Source organism: Notamacropus eugenii, chromosome 5 (assembly GCF_028372415.1).
Source record: "Notamacropus eugenii isolate mMacEug1 chromosome 5, mMacEug1.pri_v2, whole genome shotgun sequence".
NCBI classification, from domain to species: domain Eukaryota; kingdom Metazoa; phylum Chordata; class Mammalia; order Diprotodontia; family Macropodidae; genus Notamacropus; species Notamacropus eugenii.
In genome coordinates, this window is record NC_092876.1 from 217,356,215 (window position 1) to 217,372,421 (window position 16,207).

Here is a 16,207-nt window from a genome sequence, read left to right on the forward strand (position 1 = left end):
TTTCTTCAACATTTTTTTGGGTCTCCTTTAGCAGGGAGCTGATCTGCTGTTCATGCTTTGACTTCATGTCTCTCATTTCTCTTCCCAGCTTTTCCTCTACCTCTCTAACTTGATTTTCAAAATTCTTTTTGAGCTCTTCCATGGCCTGAGCCCATTGGGTGGGCTGGGACACAGAAGCCTTGATTTCTGTGTCTTTGCCTGATGGTAAGCATTGTTCTTCCTCATCAGAAAGGAAGGGAGGAAATGCCTGTTCACCAAGAAAGTAGCCTTCTATAGTCTTATTTCTTTTCCCTTTTCTGGGCATTTTCCCAGCCAATGACTTGACCTCTGAATATTCTCCTCACACCCACCTCACCTCCTGATCCTCCCAGCCAGCGTTTGGGGTCTGAGATTCAAATGCTGCTTCCAGCCTTAGGGCTTTTGGCGGGGCCAGGGCTGCTATTCAGTGTGAGATTAAGTTCAGGTGGTCAGGTGGGGGACAGGGCCACCTCTCAGGCTCAGTTCCCTCAGGGGGTTTATGCACAGACCTTCCACAATGGATCCAGGCTCCTGCCCCCTTGGGGGCCCCCCGTCTGCAGCCGCCTCTCAGCTTCTACCTCCTGGGGGGGGGGCCTGAGTTATGGGGGCACCCCACTCCCCTCTCGACCCGCCAAAGAGACCCTCTCACCGACCCTCGTCACCTGTGGGTGGAGGGACTTGTGCGGCTGCTGGAGATCCCGTCCCTGAAGCCTGCTCGGATCTGTATCTCTCAGTGCCGCGGCTGCGGCAGGTCTGGGCTGGGCTCCGCATCTGCAGCGCGACGGACCTTTTGTGAGAGGTTTGCAGGTCCCTCTGTGGGTGGAGGGACCCGCGTGGCCACTGGAGATCCCATCCCTGAAGCCCGCTCAGATCTTTTCCTCTCGGTGCCGCGGCCGCAGCAGGGCTGCACTCAGCTCCCAGTCCCGGCGCCCAGTCCGCAGTGCGAAGGACCCCCCGCAAGAGGTTTGCAGGTCTCTCCGGAACAGAAATCTCCCTCGCTCCAATATTCCGTGGCCTCTGGGTGCAGAATTCGCCGTGAGTTACTTCCCTGTAGCCATTCTATGGGTTGTGGGTTCAGAGCTATGTGTATGTGCGTCTTTCTACTCTGCCATCTTGGCTCCAATAGGCTGATCTTTCACTCGGAAGATGGTCACATATCTGAGAGCCAGTGTGGCTTCAGAAAGGGTCAAGGAGCCATAGATATGGTGTTTGCTGCCCAACAACTCCAGGAGAAATGCCAGGAGCGGAACAGAGGTCTGTAGACAACATTTGTAGATCAGACCAAGGCCTTTGACACTATTAGTTGTGAGGGTTTATGGAAAATTATGTCAAAATTTGGTTACCCAAAGAAGTTCATCAGTATTTTATGTCAATTTCATGATGGCATCGGGTTCTGGATAGTGGACGATGCCTTCCCAGTCACCAATAGAGAGAAACAGGGCTCTGTTCTTGCTCCCATGCTTTTTAGCATGGTGTTTTCAGCCATATTGGCATCAAGGTCAACTACTGTACTGATGGAAAACTGGAATTGGCCACAAGCCAAGAGTAAAATGGAGGGAGTGTTGGTGCATGATTTTCTATTTGCAGATAATGTAGTCAATGCAGCCTCTGAAGCTGAGATGCAACAGAGTATGGATCAGCTTGCTGCTGCCTGTGCTAATTTTGGCCTAATAATTAACACCAAGAAAACACAGGTGCTCCATCAGCCACCACCACATCATCCATGCGTGGAACTATCAGTTACAACAAATGGGGAAATTTTGAGTGCTGTTGATAAGTTTACTTACCTGGGTAGTGTACTTTCCAGTGATGTACACATTGACAATGAGGTTGATGCCCACATTGCCAGAGCTAGCTCAGTGTTTGGGAGGCTCCAAAGAAAAGTCTGGGAAAGAAGAGGTATTAGACTGACTACCAACTACACTGAACTTTGGGAACAGCTAGGTGGCACTGTAAGTAGCGCACTGAGTTCAGAATCAGGAAAAACTCATCTACAAAAGTTCAAATCCAGCCTTAGACATTTACTAGCTGTATGACCCTGGGAAAGTCACACTGAACTCCACCAGGGATGGGGAATTTTGGTGCCTTTTGATTGAGTCCAAGTTTTAAAGAACAAATTCTTTTATTGAGAGGATTTGTTCTGTGAAATTTGGATTTAAAGAGACATACTTTGTAGCCTCTAGGCCACTAGTTCCCTGCATGAGCTACTCTCTGCTTTCTCCTTGCCTCATCCCCACTCCTACCCCCAGCCCCAAACGCATTCAGTACTCTCATTTCTGTCTTTGCTCTTGCTCTTCTCTAAGCCTGAAATACTCTCCCTCCTTCTACCTTTATTTCACCCATGGAATTCCTACTTACCCTTCAAAGTTCAACTGAGATGTCATTTTATCCACAAAGTGTCCCATGATCTTCCCTCGCTGTTAACAACTTTTTGCCACAGACCTTACAAAGCACTTTGTTTTGCATCTCTCTGATGCATTTATCATATAATGCTGTGTCTTATCATCTGGCTGGATGATAAGGCCCAAGAAGACAGGAACCAAGTCTTTTCTAAACTTTGTCTCCACCATCTCTCCATCTAGTAAAGTGCTCTCTACACACTGTAGGCTCTTATTAAGTATTTGCTGATTGATCATTCAAACAATCATCTGTTGCTGGCAGAAATGGTAACAAAGGCAGGGATATATAACAAAGATCAATGGCTCCATCTGGCCCCTTTCAGTCTTGTTCCTGAGTTGATCTGCATGGCATCTAGAGGCATGATGGGGTTAAAAGGAATCCCCTCAACATCTTTCCCATCAGTGACTTTGAAGTTTCACCAAATGGAGTCTACAGGATAATTTGAAGGTATTCTTGGTCAATGATTCAGTGAAATGATAAGAATGAAAAGAAATTTTGAAGCATAACTCAGATAAGGGGCTAGATACAGGTATCCTCAAGCAGCAACAGAAGAAGAGGGATTCAAAAGACAGACTGAAACATGCCTAAGAGCTTCACTAGGGCAGGTAGGTGGCCCAGTGTATAGAATTGCCAGGCCTGGAGACTGGAGGACTTCAGTTCAAATCTGACCTCAGACACTTACTAGCTGTATGGCCCTGGGCAAGTCACTTAACCCTGTTTGCTTCAGTTCCCTCATCTGTAAAATGAACTGGAGAAGGAAATGGCAAACCACTCCAGAATCTTTGTCAAAAAAGACCAACAACAAACCACAAATTGGGCCACAAGAGTCAGATATAACTAATCAACATAAAACAATAACAAGGGCTTCATGAGCTAGCTGAAATGGTATGATTGGTTAGCTTATCTGTTTCTTTTATTTGGGGGTCCTGGTAGTCCACATTTACATAAAACTCATTGGAACTGAGCAAAGCAGTAATGTAAATAATTCTAAACAGCACATTATGTAAAAACAATGTCTATTCACTTGTACAGTATGCTCTATGGTTAAGATACTTAAAAAATGTATTTTGCATTCAGTTGTACAGGTATCCATTTCATACTTACTTTTTCTAAGTAATGTTTACAATCATGGAAGCCATTTTCCATTTGTGGATAACTAGGAGTTGGGCAGCATTTATTTGCACTTGAAATTTTTTTCAGTACAAGGTATAAACCGTCAGCCTTGTACGATTAAAATCAAGTTCACTGTGTGTTCAGAAAAAAAAAGTAGCACAATTGTTTGGAGTTTTAAAAATAATACAAATGATTTCTTGGGACCTTTATGAAAAACAGACATTTCCATATGGAGGAGTTTAAGTAATCTGATTATTACATTCTCTGGTTAACAAAATGTTTCAAGAAAAAAAAAGGCACCTTACCTTTAACTGTATAGAAGCAGATGCTAGTTTTTTTGCTTCAGTAATTGCATATAATTGCTGATAGTCTACTGGTTTATACTTGGAACAACTCAGTCCATTTTTCAGGCGAATTTTAAGGCTGTCTATTTTTCACCCAAAACATAAAAGTCATTTTTAATTGTTAAGAAATAACATTATGTTATTGGAAATAAATTTAAATCTATACTCGCATGCTGACTATAAGTCAAATTTTTAAGAAAGAAACACTTGCTGGGAAAATACTTCATAGTACCCCTATGTAGACGATCTATTTAAACATTTAGAACTAATATTTGAGGAAATACAATATTATCATTACATTAATTCTAGCAGGGAATTACTTATAATCAACACCAAGAGTGTAATTCTAGAATCCCTCAATTTAAACCAAGTTTATTTTTTAAAATATATTTTATTGATATATTTTGCTTTTTTATTATCCATATTTAACAATATATCTCTTCTCTCTCTCTCTTAAGTTAGGTTTTAGAGAATGTTGTCAAATTCTAGCGACAAGATAAAAAGTATATTCAGAGTTAATCCATACTTTTTTTGTTTATGAAGCTTGTCAGGACACAAATAGGACTAATATTTAAGCATTACATTACTGTAATTCAAACAAAAACACAGGAAAAATTTCTCAATTTGATAATTATATTTACCAAGTCATTTCTCAACATACTCCACTCCTATTTAATCCTCCCTTTTAAGGATTTTTTTTGAGAAAAATTTAGAGCAAAACACAACAAATGAAATATGCTTAATAGCATTTAAAATATTCCACATCTATATACCTCCACCTTTCATTTAAGAGAAGGGTGATGGGTTCCCTCTTTTTCTCCATCAAGAATAAGATAAATCATCCAAGCAATGGTTTTTAAAAAGAAGCCTCCCAGCTATTTCAATTGAACTTAATACACGTTAAAGCTAAATAAACCTTAGGACAATTTTTCCAAACTTTTGCTTAATATCATGGATCAATAATTGCAAACATGTTAATAATGCTGATAAAGTCAAAATAAGATAACTGCTAGATACTTCTATTATCAAATACTAATAAGAAGAGTTTCTTAACCTTTTTTGTATCATGGATCCCTTTGGCAGTCTAATAAAGCCAATGGACCCTTTCATAGGCTAATATAATGTTTTTAATGCATAAAATAAAACACAAAGGATCATAAAAGAAATCAATTATATTGAAATAATTATCGAAATATTTTTCTAAAAAAATAAGCTGGGGGACCTCAGATTAAAAACCCTTTCCAAAAAGCATGATTAAGTTCAGACAAAAACATGTTATGATTTTAATAATCTGTATAAGTACTCAAAACCTTCCTTCACTCTCTATGAATTTCAACATCTAGCATAATGCTTAGGACATAACAAGCACTTAATAAATGCTTGGTGATTGATTCTATACTATTTAAATAAATTGGGGGGGAATAAAAGAAGTGATTACATATGTATAAGATGACCTAGGGACTAAAGGACAAGCATGAGTGTTTTCAAAAATGTTAAAAAGAGTAAAACATACTCTCTGCAAGAAAAGTTCCCAGCAAATGAGGCTTTTCAGCATTATAGATCTGATTATTCATGTTTCATTCTCATGTTGTATCAATATTTTATAAACTTCCATGGAATCATTAAACTGTACCATAAGATACACAAAGACATACCAATGTCATCAGTTCTCCCAGTTGTAATGAATGGCAGGTCTCCTCTATTCATGTTTCATCTGTCAAGAAAAAAAATTGATAGCTAAAAATTTACAATGTTATCTTAAAGCTTACCACAATGTTTTGATTTATTTGAACATTGTCTGCTATAATTTTGAAATGTAAAATGATTTGGACTAGCACCTCTGACTTATGATAAATCATTATTTAAAATAATTATTCTTCATGCCTGAAACTCCTTTCAGTTTGCCTCTGTGCCCTACCTACTCCTGGGTTTTCCTCTCCTCTTTGCTCATAAACGGCTTACTCTGTTTAACTTCTGTCATGACTGAGAAATATTTTATTGTTGAGAAGTCCTATGTGTATTGCCTTGAGCTTTTGGAAGGAAGGGTATCAAGTACATTGAAAAATAAAGTCATTTGTTAAGTAAAGCTCTACTTTTTTTCATAATAGAGCACTTTCTTAAATTGATGTCATTTGAATGAGGCACACTTCACCTTCAGGGCAAATACACCTGGCACCTGGGCTCTTTAAGAAATACTACTGATTTCCTTATAAATGTGTATTCGTTCTTCTAGTTGGACTACTACAGAAAACACTTAAGCATTTAGAATTACAGACCCATAGACCATTAGTGCTGAAAAGGGTGTTGGAGATTGTTTAAATCTTTGCTTGGCATATTAGGAAACTGAGGTCCAGAGAGGTAAAAGGATTGTTTGTGGTCACATGGCTAGTTAGTTTAGGGAGGAAAAAGACATGTTAGGAGTCTGCCTGCATAGCTATTCTTGGCAATATCATAATTCTCCAGTGACAGTTCCCTTCTAGCTATCTGGGACAAGAGCCATAATTCGGTTCCAGACAGAAAGATCGTGGGCTGCAACAAGTCATGATGATTGGATTGAGGAGGCGGCTGTTTGTTGATAGGGCAGGTCTCCCTTGATTCAAAACTGACTTGTCCCATTAATACAGGCCTGTAGACCTTGAAGTGTAGACATTAGGAGACTGCCTCCAAGCCCCAGGGAGAAGGAGTTAGAATACATATATTGGCACTAGCATTTGACCTGCCTGAAAAGGAAAGCATAGGCAGGGCTCAAACACAGGGATTCCTAGGAGTCTTGCTCGAGATGGTCTGCTTCCTTTCTCATCTTGTGGTAGTCAAAATGGTAGCAATTAACTTGGTTCTTTCATTCCCTTCTGATTACTATATGAGAGATCTTGCTGGAAGCAGGACAGGTACATATTGACAAACCATTTCTAATCTTCCTTAAGAAATGATTATGTATCTTATATTCCTGGATTACTTTTAAGAATTCTGTTTTCATGTAGAGGAATCTTTTTTTGTAAATGTTGTACGTTTGTAATGAGCTGAATCCCCAACTCCCCAAAATTCATATACTTGATAGTCCTCATTAAAAGTCTCAAGCCAGCATTTTTAGAACAGTTCAAATTGCCAAGAGTCCCATTGGCTAATGCCAAAGAAGATCCATACCTGACTCTAAGATTCAGCAACCCCCTTCTCAGCTGGATACTGACTACCTCCTCCCCCCGCACCTCTGAGAGGTAAAGCAAAGCCCAACTCCACTATGACACTTAAACCTACTAGCCTCTTCCCAAGAGTCAGGCACCAACTTTCCTGCCACTGCTTCCCAAAGTCCTAGAGCCTTGCCATTTTCATTGGTACTTTGTCTACCAGATCATATGTACCCCCTGGTCTTTCTATATTCCATGAAGTTGGACCCTTGTATATATGTTTTCTTCTCATAATAAAAAGTAAGTTCCTTGAGAGCAAAAAAAATGGTGTTACTTTTCTGTCTTCTCAGTATGTAACACAGTGACAGCATACAGAAAATGCTTAATAAATACTTTAATTCTCTTTTCCATTCCATTCTCTAAAAAGATATTTGGTGAAGAAACACAAACACTACCTCCCCAAAAGTCCATATGCTCTAATGCCCATAGCAAATAAATAGAAGGAAAGTAGGTAAGTTCTTTAACAACTACAAGAACCTTGATCTCTTGACCCCTGGTCCAATTCTTTTTTCCACTTGGTGTTATTTATGATAACTGAAATTTTCAAAGGGAGAAGGAAGTAGCATTTGTCATGACTGACTGGTTCTTCAGTTCCTCTCTATTCATGAGTCAGGGTAGGGTCTCAGATCACTCTGCTTCAGATAAAAATCTGTGGACCTGTGTGGCCACTGCCTCTTCATCAGCAGATCTCAGGCAGAATCACATGATAAGACAAAAGTTGAACTGGACGAGTCTGCAACCAATTCTTATCAACAGTTACTAGTCTTAACTACTTGACTAGACTTAACTGCTTGACATAGCCAGCATAGATTCATGAAGAATAAATCATGCCAATTTCCCCCAAGATGGGGCCGAAGGTGAAGAAGGAAGCCGTTGTCCCCCCCAAGACAGAAGCCAAGTCCAAGGCCTTGAAGGCCAAGAAAGCAGTGTTGAAGGGTGTCCATAGCCACAAAAAGAAGAAGATCCGAACATCCCCCACCTTCTGGCGACCCAAGACACTAAGACTTTGGAGGCATCCCAAATACCCTCAGAAAAGTGACCAATGAGTCTGCTATGAAGAAGACTGAGGACAACAACACCCTAGTTTTCATTGTGGATGTCAAGGCCAACAAGAATCAGATCAAGCAGGCAGTAAAGAAGCTGTATGACATCAATGTGGCCAAGGTCAACACACTGATCCGGCCTGATGGAGAGAAGAAAGCTTATGTCTGTCTTGCTCCAGACTATGATGCTTTGGATGTTGCCAACAAAATTGGAGTCATCTAAACTGTGTCCAGCTGTCTCACTGCACCTACAATAAAAAGTTTTCCCCAATTAAAAAAAAAAAAGAATAAATCATGCCAGAATAATCTATTTTACTTTTTTAAAAATTTCTTTGGTAGGTGTTTAATAGGAATGTATATGTAGAACCCATATAAGATTGCACACCATTTCAGGGAGGGAAGGAAGAGAGAGGGGGAGAAAATTTAGGACTTATGGAAGTGATTATTGAAAACTAAAAACAAACTAATTAAATTTAAAAAATTCCTTTGGTTTTATATCACATTCATTTCCAAATACGTCCTACTCATCCAGCATTCTTTACCTTATAACAAAGATTTGAAAGAAAAATATCTGAAAATCAACCACATTAAACTAGGAGTCAAGACAGTATAAGTTGTTCAAATCACCTCAGACTCTTACCATGTGACCCTGAGCAATTTACTTAATATCTCTGTGTCTTAGTTTCCACACTGGTAAAATGGGGATAATGATAGCACTTACAAGGTTGTTGTGAGGATCGAATGAGTTAACACAGGTAAAGTGCTTTGTAAAACTTTAAAGTGATATATAAATGCCAGCTATTATCATCATTATTATTAATTTTCTATTTCACATCCATAGTCCCTAACTTGTGGAATGAAAGGAGGGAGGCGCATTTTCTCCCCTCTTCTCTGGGGCCAGACTTGATCAATATATTGCATTCAGTTTTGCTTGATCATTATTTCCATTTATACTGATGTAATCACTATAATACTGTTGTTTTCCTGGATCGGTTTATTTCACTGTGAATCAGTTCACCTAAGTCTTCCCATACTTTTTTTAGGGCACAGAATCTACTATATTCATGCAATAATGTATTTTGTCATTCTTCAATCAGTGTTTATTTCCAATTCTTTACTATCACAAACATGTATTAAATACAAAAAAAAATTTAAAGAGGGCTAGACTAGTAAGATCACAGAAGAGTCTATATCTATAGTTTACACAGATTTCAGCAAAAATTTTATTAACTTTCATTCTATGTGTCTGGCAATTATAGAGAAATACAGGCTAAATAATGGCCTAATATCAGTAAGTCAGATTGCCTCAGTAAACTCTAGTAATTAGATGGAATGTGGCCAAATTAAACTCACACAATCCCTGACCTGGGGGTGAAAGGGTAGGTACCACTCCCCTAGGCAGTTTCTGTGGATAAACCTCTAACCCTGCCTCTGAGATGCTTACTACAATTAACTGCAATTCCAGAAGTTGCAACGATTCTACTTCCAATATCCAGGTAATTAACTGACAGAGGCATGAGATTACCCAGCCAGGTGCATGGCTTTGCTTGTATGGCACTGGTGCCAGAGATATTATTGGAAGTAGCCCAATTTCAGAGGCACGGTGGATAGAGCACTGGGCCTGGAGTCAGGAAGAACTGAGTTCAGATCTGGCCTCAGACGCTTGCTGTGTGACCCTGGCAAGTCACTTAACTTCTGTTTTCCTCAACTACAAAATGGGGATAATATAGCACCTACTCCTCAAGCTATGTCCACTGACCTATCAATTCTGTAAACTCTGCCTAGTCACATAGGACAATAAACATTTGTCTAGCCTACTTTATGCAGGTAAACCTGCCCATCCTACCAGTATAACATGCTGCTAATATTGTATACTCCTACAGATTCTTTGATGAGGAAGTTGTGAGAAATGAGCCCAACAAGCCTCCAACTGTGAGAAACATGCTCACTTTAACCAAAGAACAATACTTGTGAAATCAGCAAAGCTTTTATTAATCTTTACATTCATTCCCCCTGAATGAACCGGTAGCTCCCAAGAAAGGCCACAGGAAGACTACAATTTGTTCAAACCAGTGCAAGCCCTTTTCTACTGTTCCAAATAGGACTTCCCACCACACCATCTATTGGCCAGTTGACTTCATGTTCTCCTCTCTGATAGGCTTCCCCTCAAACAGCTCATCAAGCCTGCACACAAGTTTCTGACCTTTTACCTGACCACGTTAGGTCAGAACTCTGATTAACTGCTATCACTTAAAGCTGGGAGGAGTTTTAACCCTGTGGAAACAAAACTCCTTCCTTTGTTTCCCACAGAGTGATTCAGTCTTAGGCCCTCAACAATGTTGAAAGACCATCTTATATTCAGCTAACTTTCTGGCAACAGCCAGAAACCTTCCACCTCTCCCTCAGCAGAATTTAGTAACAGTTCTTGGGGCTGTACCATTTCTGAATTGCTCCAGTCTTCTCAGATTCTTATGACAGAAAAACACCTAGATTGGTAAACAGTGACTTCCACAAGGCTATGATCCATGTCTTCCCTAAATTCTGTGTCTCCTCAGGAATTTAGCATAGTGTTTTACACATAGTAATCATTTAAATGCTGGTTTGGACAACTAGCTGGTTTTGAGACCCAGTTTTACCACTTACTGGCAATGTGATTTTGGGCACAGCACTTAATCACAGGTCTCCTCCTTGGTAAAATAGACATAATGATAATTGAATTATCTACCTCAAAGGCTCCTGTGAAAAAATAAATGGGATAATGTAAAAAAACCACTTTGGAACAGCATTTAAAAAAAAAAAACCTGGACCTGTAATTTTATCAGTGCAGGGAGCTTCTCATAAGGAACTCCCTCTAATCCAGAGGTTCCCAAATTTATCTGGCCTATCTTCTCTTTTTCAAAAAAAAAATTGTTCTGTGCCTCCCTGGCAATCTTTAACTCTTTAATGTTTTTTAGAATTTGCATCATTTTTAAATGATGCATCTTAAATTTAATAATTTATTGTAAATTTGTGGGGTTTTTCCTGCATTGAAATTTTGATGATGCAATATTGCATCATGTAACCATATAGTATCATTGTAAATGTCATTACACCCACGTATTCCTGACAATGCGTGCTGGACTTTCTGATAATGCATACCATGTTCACCTATCAACACTAGCTTGTTAAGACCTGTCAAGGGACTTGACCACTTATCAGTTATAACCTTTGTGCATTTTGCGTGTTTATTTAGAAAAATAATGTAATCATTATGATTTTAACTATGTTACACAACCAATGAAACAAGTATGAAAGGGTTTTCAAAACTTTCTTCTTTTCTTTTCTTTCCTTATGCTTTCACCACCCCATTATTTTTATTCAATACCTCCCAATTGCACCTGAGGCTACCATCAGCCCCCAAATACCTTTTTTTTTGGGGGGGGGGGGGTTGGGAACCTCTGCTGATCAGTTTAGATCAGCTCCTCCTTTGCATTTCGGAGCCTTAGGGCATTACAATAAAAGGTTAAGAGGCTTGTCCAATACCACACAGTCCAATACCACTCAGGAGTGGGACTTCAATCTATCTCTTCCTGACTCTGAAGCAAGATTCTATGACCATTATGCCAAGCTATTTCTCTTCATAACAGAAGAGTATTTAAAATGCTAAACAATGTTATAATTGTATTCTATCAAAACTCCAAACAGCTCTTGCTAGGTTTTAATTTTAGTCCAGCAGTAACTGGAGTAATTGCAAGCTTGCAATCTCCCCTGGTAAAAGTCTTCATGCAGACCTACTTTGCTCTGACTAACAAGCTGATCATTCACTGAGATACTATTTCATCTTTCTTAATACACAGTAACAATAACTATGCCACTGGAACAGGGAGGGCAGGACAAGCCTTTGGTTATTCTCCTTCAATAATCCTGGGCAGCCACATTGGTTTTTGTACTGTTTTCAGTCTTCCAAAGCAGTCGAGTCAAATTCAAATAAAAAGGTAGGTCCCTAATGAGGATCCCTGAAGGTTACATGTTGACTTAGTTTTAAAATGTAATATTATCTAGTTTTTTTGTATTTGTATTTAGTTTGTTAACTGTTTTCAAGTATTTCCCTAGTTCTGGTCACACTCGGGAGTGTCGCAGGCCACATGTGGCTATGTGTTTGACATCTCCACTCTAGAGGATTTAATACACATGTAGTACCAGCATGGGGTATATGGGGTGTTCGTGGAGGACCAGCACCTCTGATGTGAAGGCTTAGTCAGCCCTTTCCAGGGCTGCTCATCCACCTTTGGTGTCTACCTGGCACTCAACTCTCACCTGTGTCTCTAAGAAGCTATAGCATGTGCAGTGGCCACACCTCAGTAAAACTATCTCTCCATATGGGCTAAATTAAATGGAGGATTACCTACAGGCCTACAACCCGGTGAGTTTGGGGGACATCTATCCCAACCCTCACCCTAACTCTAAATTTATGCTAGGTGACTCAGCGGATAGAGCACAAGGCCTGGAGTCAGGAAGAACAGAGTTCAAATTGGCCCTCAGACACTTCTTAACTATGTGACCCTAGGCAACTCATTTAACCTCTGTTTGCCTTAGTTTCCTCATCTGTAAAATGGGGATAATAATAGTTCCTTCCTCCTAGGCTTAAATGAGGTAATGATTGTAAAGTGTTTAGCACAGTGCCTGGCACATTAGCAAATACTTTCTAAATGCTAGATCCCATTATCATCATTATTATCAATTAAAGGTAGAGCCTAAAGTAGAATTCTGGTCTCCTTATACCCCCTAATGTACTGCCTCATCACAATTTAATTTTATATTCACTACTGAAAAATTTAGTAAAACCACTTTGGCCTGTGGTTTAAATAATCTGATTCCTATAAACAACTACTACATGAATGGAAAATTTAAAATATTAAGTATTTTAGATCTTTTAGAAGTTATTCCGTGTTCATACTATATAATATTTCAAAATCATTTGTAAATTTTATTGTGTTGGCCATTTTAGATCAATTATTTTTAAATATTCATATTTATACATACATATACATATATAGTTAGATGTGTTTTCTTAGTCACTTGGGTTTAGGAAAAGCATTTTGATATGGAATGTTTGATGTTTTTAAAGTGCTAGAGGGCTGGGGAAATATTTTAATGTAAAGTTAATGATCACAGTGCTGCTACAGAGTTTAAAACATTTAAAAAATATTTGATCTCATACAATCACTCTAGGGCACTTCTCTAGACATGAGCAAAAATAGCAGAGGTCTATTTATATGGTTAGACACTCTTTACACAGCTCTTAGCTTCATATTCTTCCATCCTCTCTGAAGATGAACTCATAGAATCTCTTCTAATAAACTGAGGAAGAGCCAGTTACCTCTAAACTTAAAATTCATAACGCATTAACTCAGAAAAACTAAGTTACTTAACTATGTAAATTTATGATTTAAAAAATCATCAGTTTAAAACAAACCACCTTACAGAAACATAATTTATAATAACAGGAAATCAATGGCTCTAAACAGGAGATTTGAGTAGACAATCTTTAAGGTTACAGTTTATATTATTGAGACCTCTTAAAGATGCTTTGATAACAAGTAATATGTTGAAACAATGGATCTGAGATCTCATTGAAGTGGAAAGTTCCACCCATGGTAGAGATCATAATCTATCAACATTTTTTTCATCCTGAATTATAAGATCTTGTCTATTCCTCTTGTAAATACTCCATTAAGAGGGAACTCTACAGGATACTGGGAAACTTCCTCTAAATCTCTTGACATCAAATGGATAGCAATGGAACCACAGGTTCTCCTCTGCCTTAAAAGACAGACCTACTTCCTTCTCTGGTCATTTAAATCTCTAAAGAAATCCTTCATGCTCCTTCTTCTTTGTAATTTTTCATTACTAATATACTTTAGGCTATTCATACACACACATACCACACACCTCTTTGAGCGACCTCTAACTTTAATTCTTTAGAGACCATCATTTTCCATCACTTTCAGCCAAACAGCATCACCAGAAGTTTGAATTTGGGAAGAGGATCTAGACCTATGATATCTTTGGTTCCCTTGAGGAAAAACCTATTGTCAATATAGGTTAGCACCTGCTGAAATTTATAGTCTCAGAGTGTTGCCTACAGCAGAGGTTGGGAACCTGTGGCCTCAAAGCCACATGTGGCCCTCTAGGTCCTCAAGTGTGGTTCCATTGGGATTTGTTCCATGAAGTTTGGATTCAGTCAAAGGGCTACACTTGAGAACCTAGACCTAGGGCCATGTGTGGCCTTCAGGCTGTAGGTGACTCACCCTTGGAGAATATTAAGAGGTTAAATGACTTGACCAGGACAGCCCAGCCAGTGTGTGACAGAGGAAGGACTTAAACCCCGGTCTTTCTGACTTTAAGGCAAGTTCTCTACCCAGAATGCAACACTACCTCTCACCAGAAGAAAAGTAAAGTTTTAGGGAAAAGCTTATGCTGCCTGCATCAACCTTGAAGAACTGTTTAAATAAGGATTACTCACAAGAGTCTAGCCTTATAATCCATGTAAGAAAAAAAGTTTGTAAAGAATGCCTTATTATGCAGACTCTGATAAGTTGGCTGCTGGTCCATAAATACATATATCTGGAATAGACATTGCAGATGGACAATGAGCTGGTTTCCCGATTGAAGAGAAAAAAAGAGAATAATGTAAATTAACTGGCTTCAGGAATCACACAATACCAATCTGCAAGCAGAAATATCTTATGGATGATTTATTAAATTATAGCCCTTGCCATATGTAAAATCATATGACATTATAAATGTTAGTTCAAATGTACTGGTCTAAAACTAATCCAGGTACTACATTTGCTATCATAAAATTCCCTTTACAGCTTTAAACAGGAAGGCTGCATTTTACTTCACACTCTAAAATTCTATGGATTTTATGTATTTAATATATTTTCCACAGAAGCAGAAAAGGGGAAATTGAGGCATAGGTTAGCAATCAGTTATGGTAATTTAAAAATAATTCACATTTATGTGGTGCTTAACTGTTTGCAAAGTGTTTTTCTTACAACAAGCCTGTAAAGCAGATAATACAAGTATTATGAGGAAACTGAGTCCCTGTATAATTAAATGATTTGCAGTTGGACTCTAACAAGATTAAAAATATTCTATATATTCAAGACCACTAGTCTTTACCACATTAGTGCTGTATTAAAAAAATTTATTATTAATTTTCAGAGTTTCACAGGTTTTTTTTGTTTGTTTAAAAAAGACTGTTTTCTTATTCTTGTACATAAGAATACAGAACAAGGAACTGGCCCATGTACAGAACACCTTTTATAGTGTTTCCCTGTCTAGAAGAGGTTGGAAAGCCTATTTCCAGAAGAGTCACAATAAAATATAATGGAAGTAACTTATCTCTAGAGACTATAGTGCTTGTTCAGACATTCTGTTCCTGGTTCAGGTCTGCTAATCACATGAGGAACCACCATCTATTTGATTGGCTGCAGTTGCAGAACCAGAACTGGAGATGTCTTCAAAAGGCCTGAAATTAGTCTCAGCCATTCTCTTTGGCTGTTTTCTTGAGGGATCTCTGTTCTTGGTTTGACTTGGTGGATGATGGCATCAAGCAACAGATAATACTGTAACAAAAGAGGTCTTGGATCTTTTATCCCTAAAACTGATATGTGGCCCTGTTAAAATAGTAGTTTTTTGCTGCCTTGGCATTTGTTTTTTCATCTTAGGAGAAAGAGATTAATTTGGAGGTTCTAGCCTTCTAAATCTTAAAAAGTCAGGAGAAAAAGCCTCTAGGAATCTATGATACTAGGAGTCCCAGTTTATACTGAGTGGTTTTGCATCCAGCCCAGCATCAGTTCTCCAGGAGCAAGGAATGATCTTCATCCCTGATCCCTGTGAAGTAGCCCAGAAGTAGCTGAAGAGATAATGCAGCAATGCTGCAATTGAACATGAACTTGATGACACCAATACCATGTAGGAACTGTGTGAAGTTGGAGACTATCCTCCCCAAAGGCTGAAGTGATACAGTGGAAGTGTTCTTACTATAATAGCTAACACTTACGTAGTACTTTCAGGTCTGCACAGTGCTTCAGAATGATTATCTCATTTGATCCTC

At 38.8% G+C, this 16,207-nt stretch overlaps 1 protein-coding gene across 5 annotated transcripts in view; it reads right to left on the reverse strand.

The window, feature by feature from the left end:
• CCDC148 (coiled-coil domain containing 148) overlaps positions 1-16,207 on the reverse strand; it is a 300,035-nt gene that overhangs the window by 219,016 nt on the left and 64,812 nt on the right. For all 5 annotated transcript variants that reach the window (XM_072612054.1, XM_072612057.1, XM_072612056.1 and 2 more), the window contains 2 exons: positions 5,531-5,589; positions 3,837-3,958 (listed from right to left, as the gene is read on the reverse strand). In XM_072612054.1, the coding sequence (XP_072468155.1) occupies positions 3,837-3,958; positions 5,531-5,582 (174 nt within the window). In that variant the 5' untranslated portion in view covers positions 5,583-5,589. The remainder of the gene's footprint in view (positions 1-3,836; positions 3,959-5,530; positions 5,590-16,207) is intronic.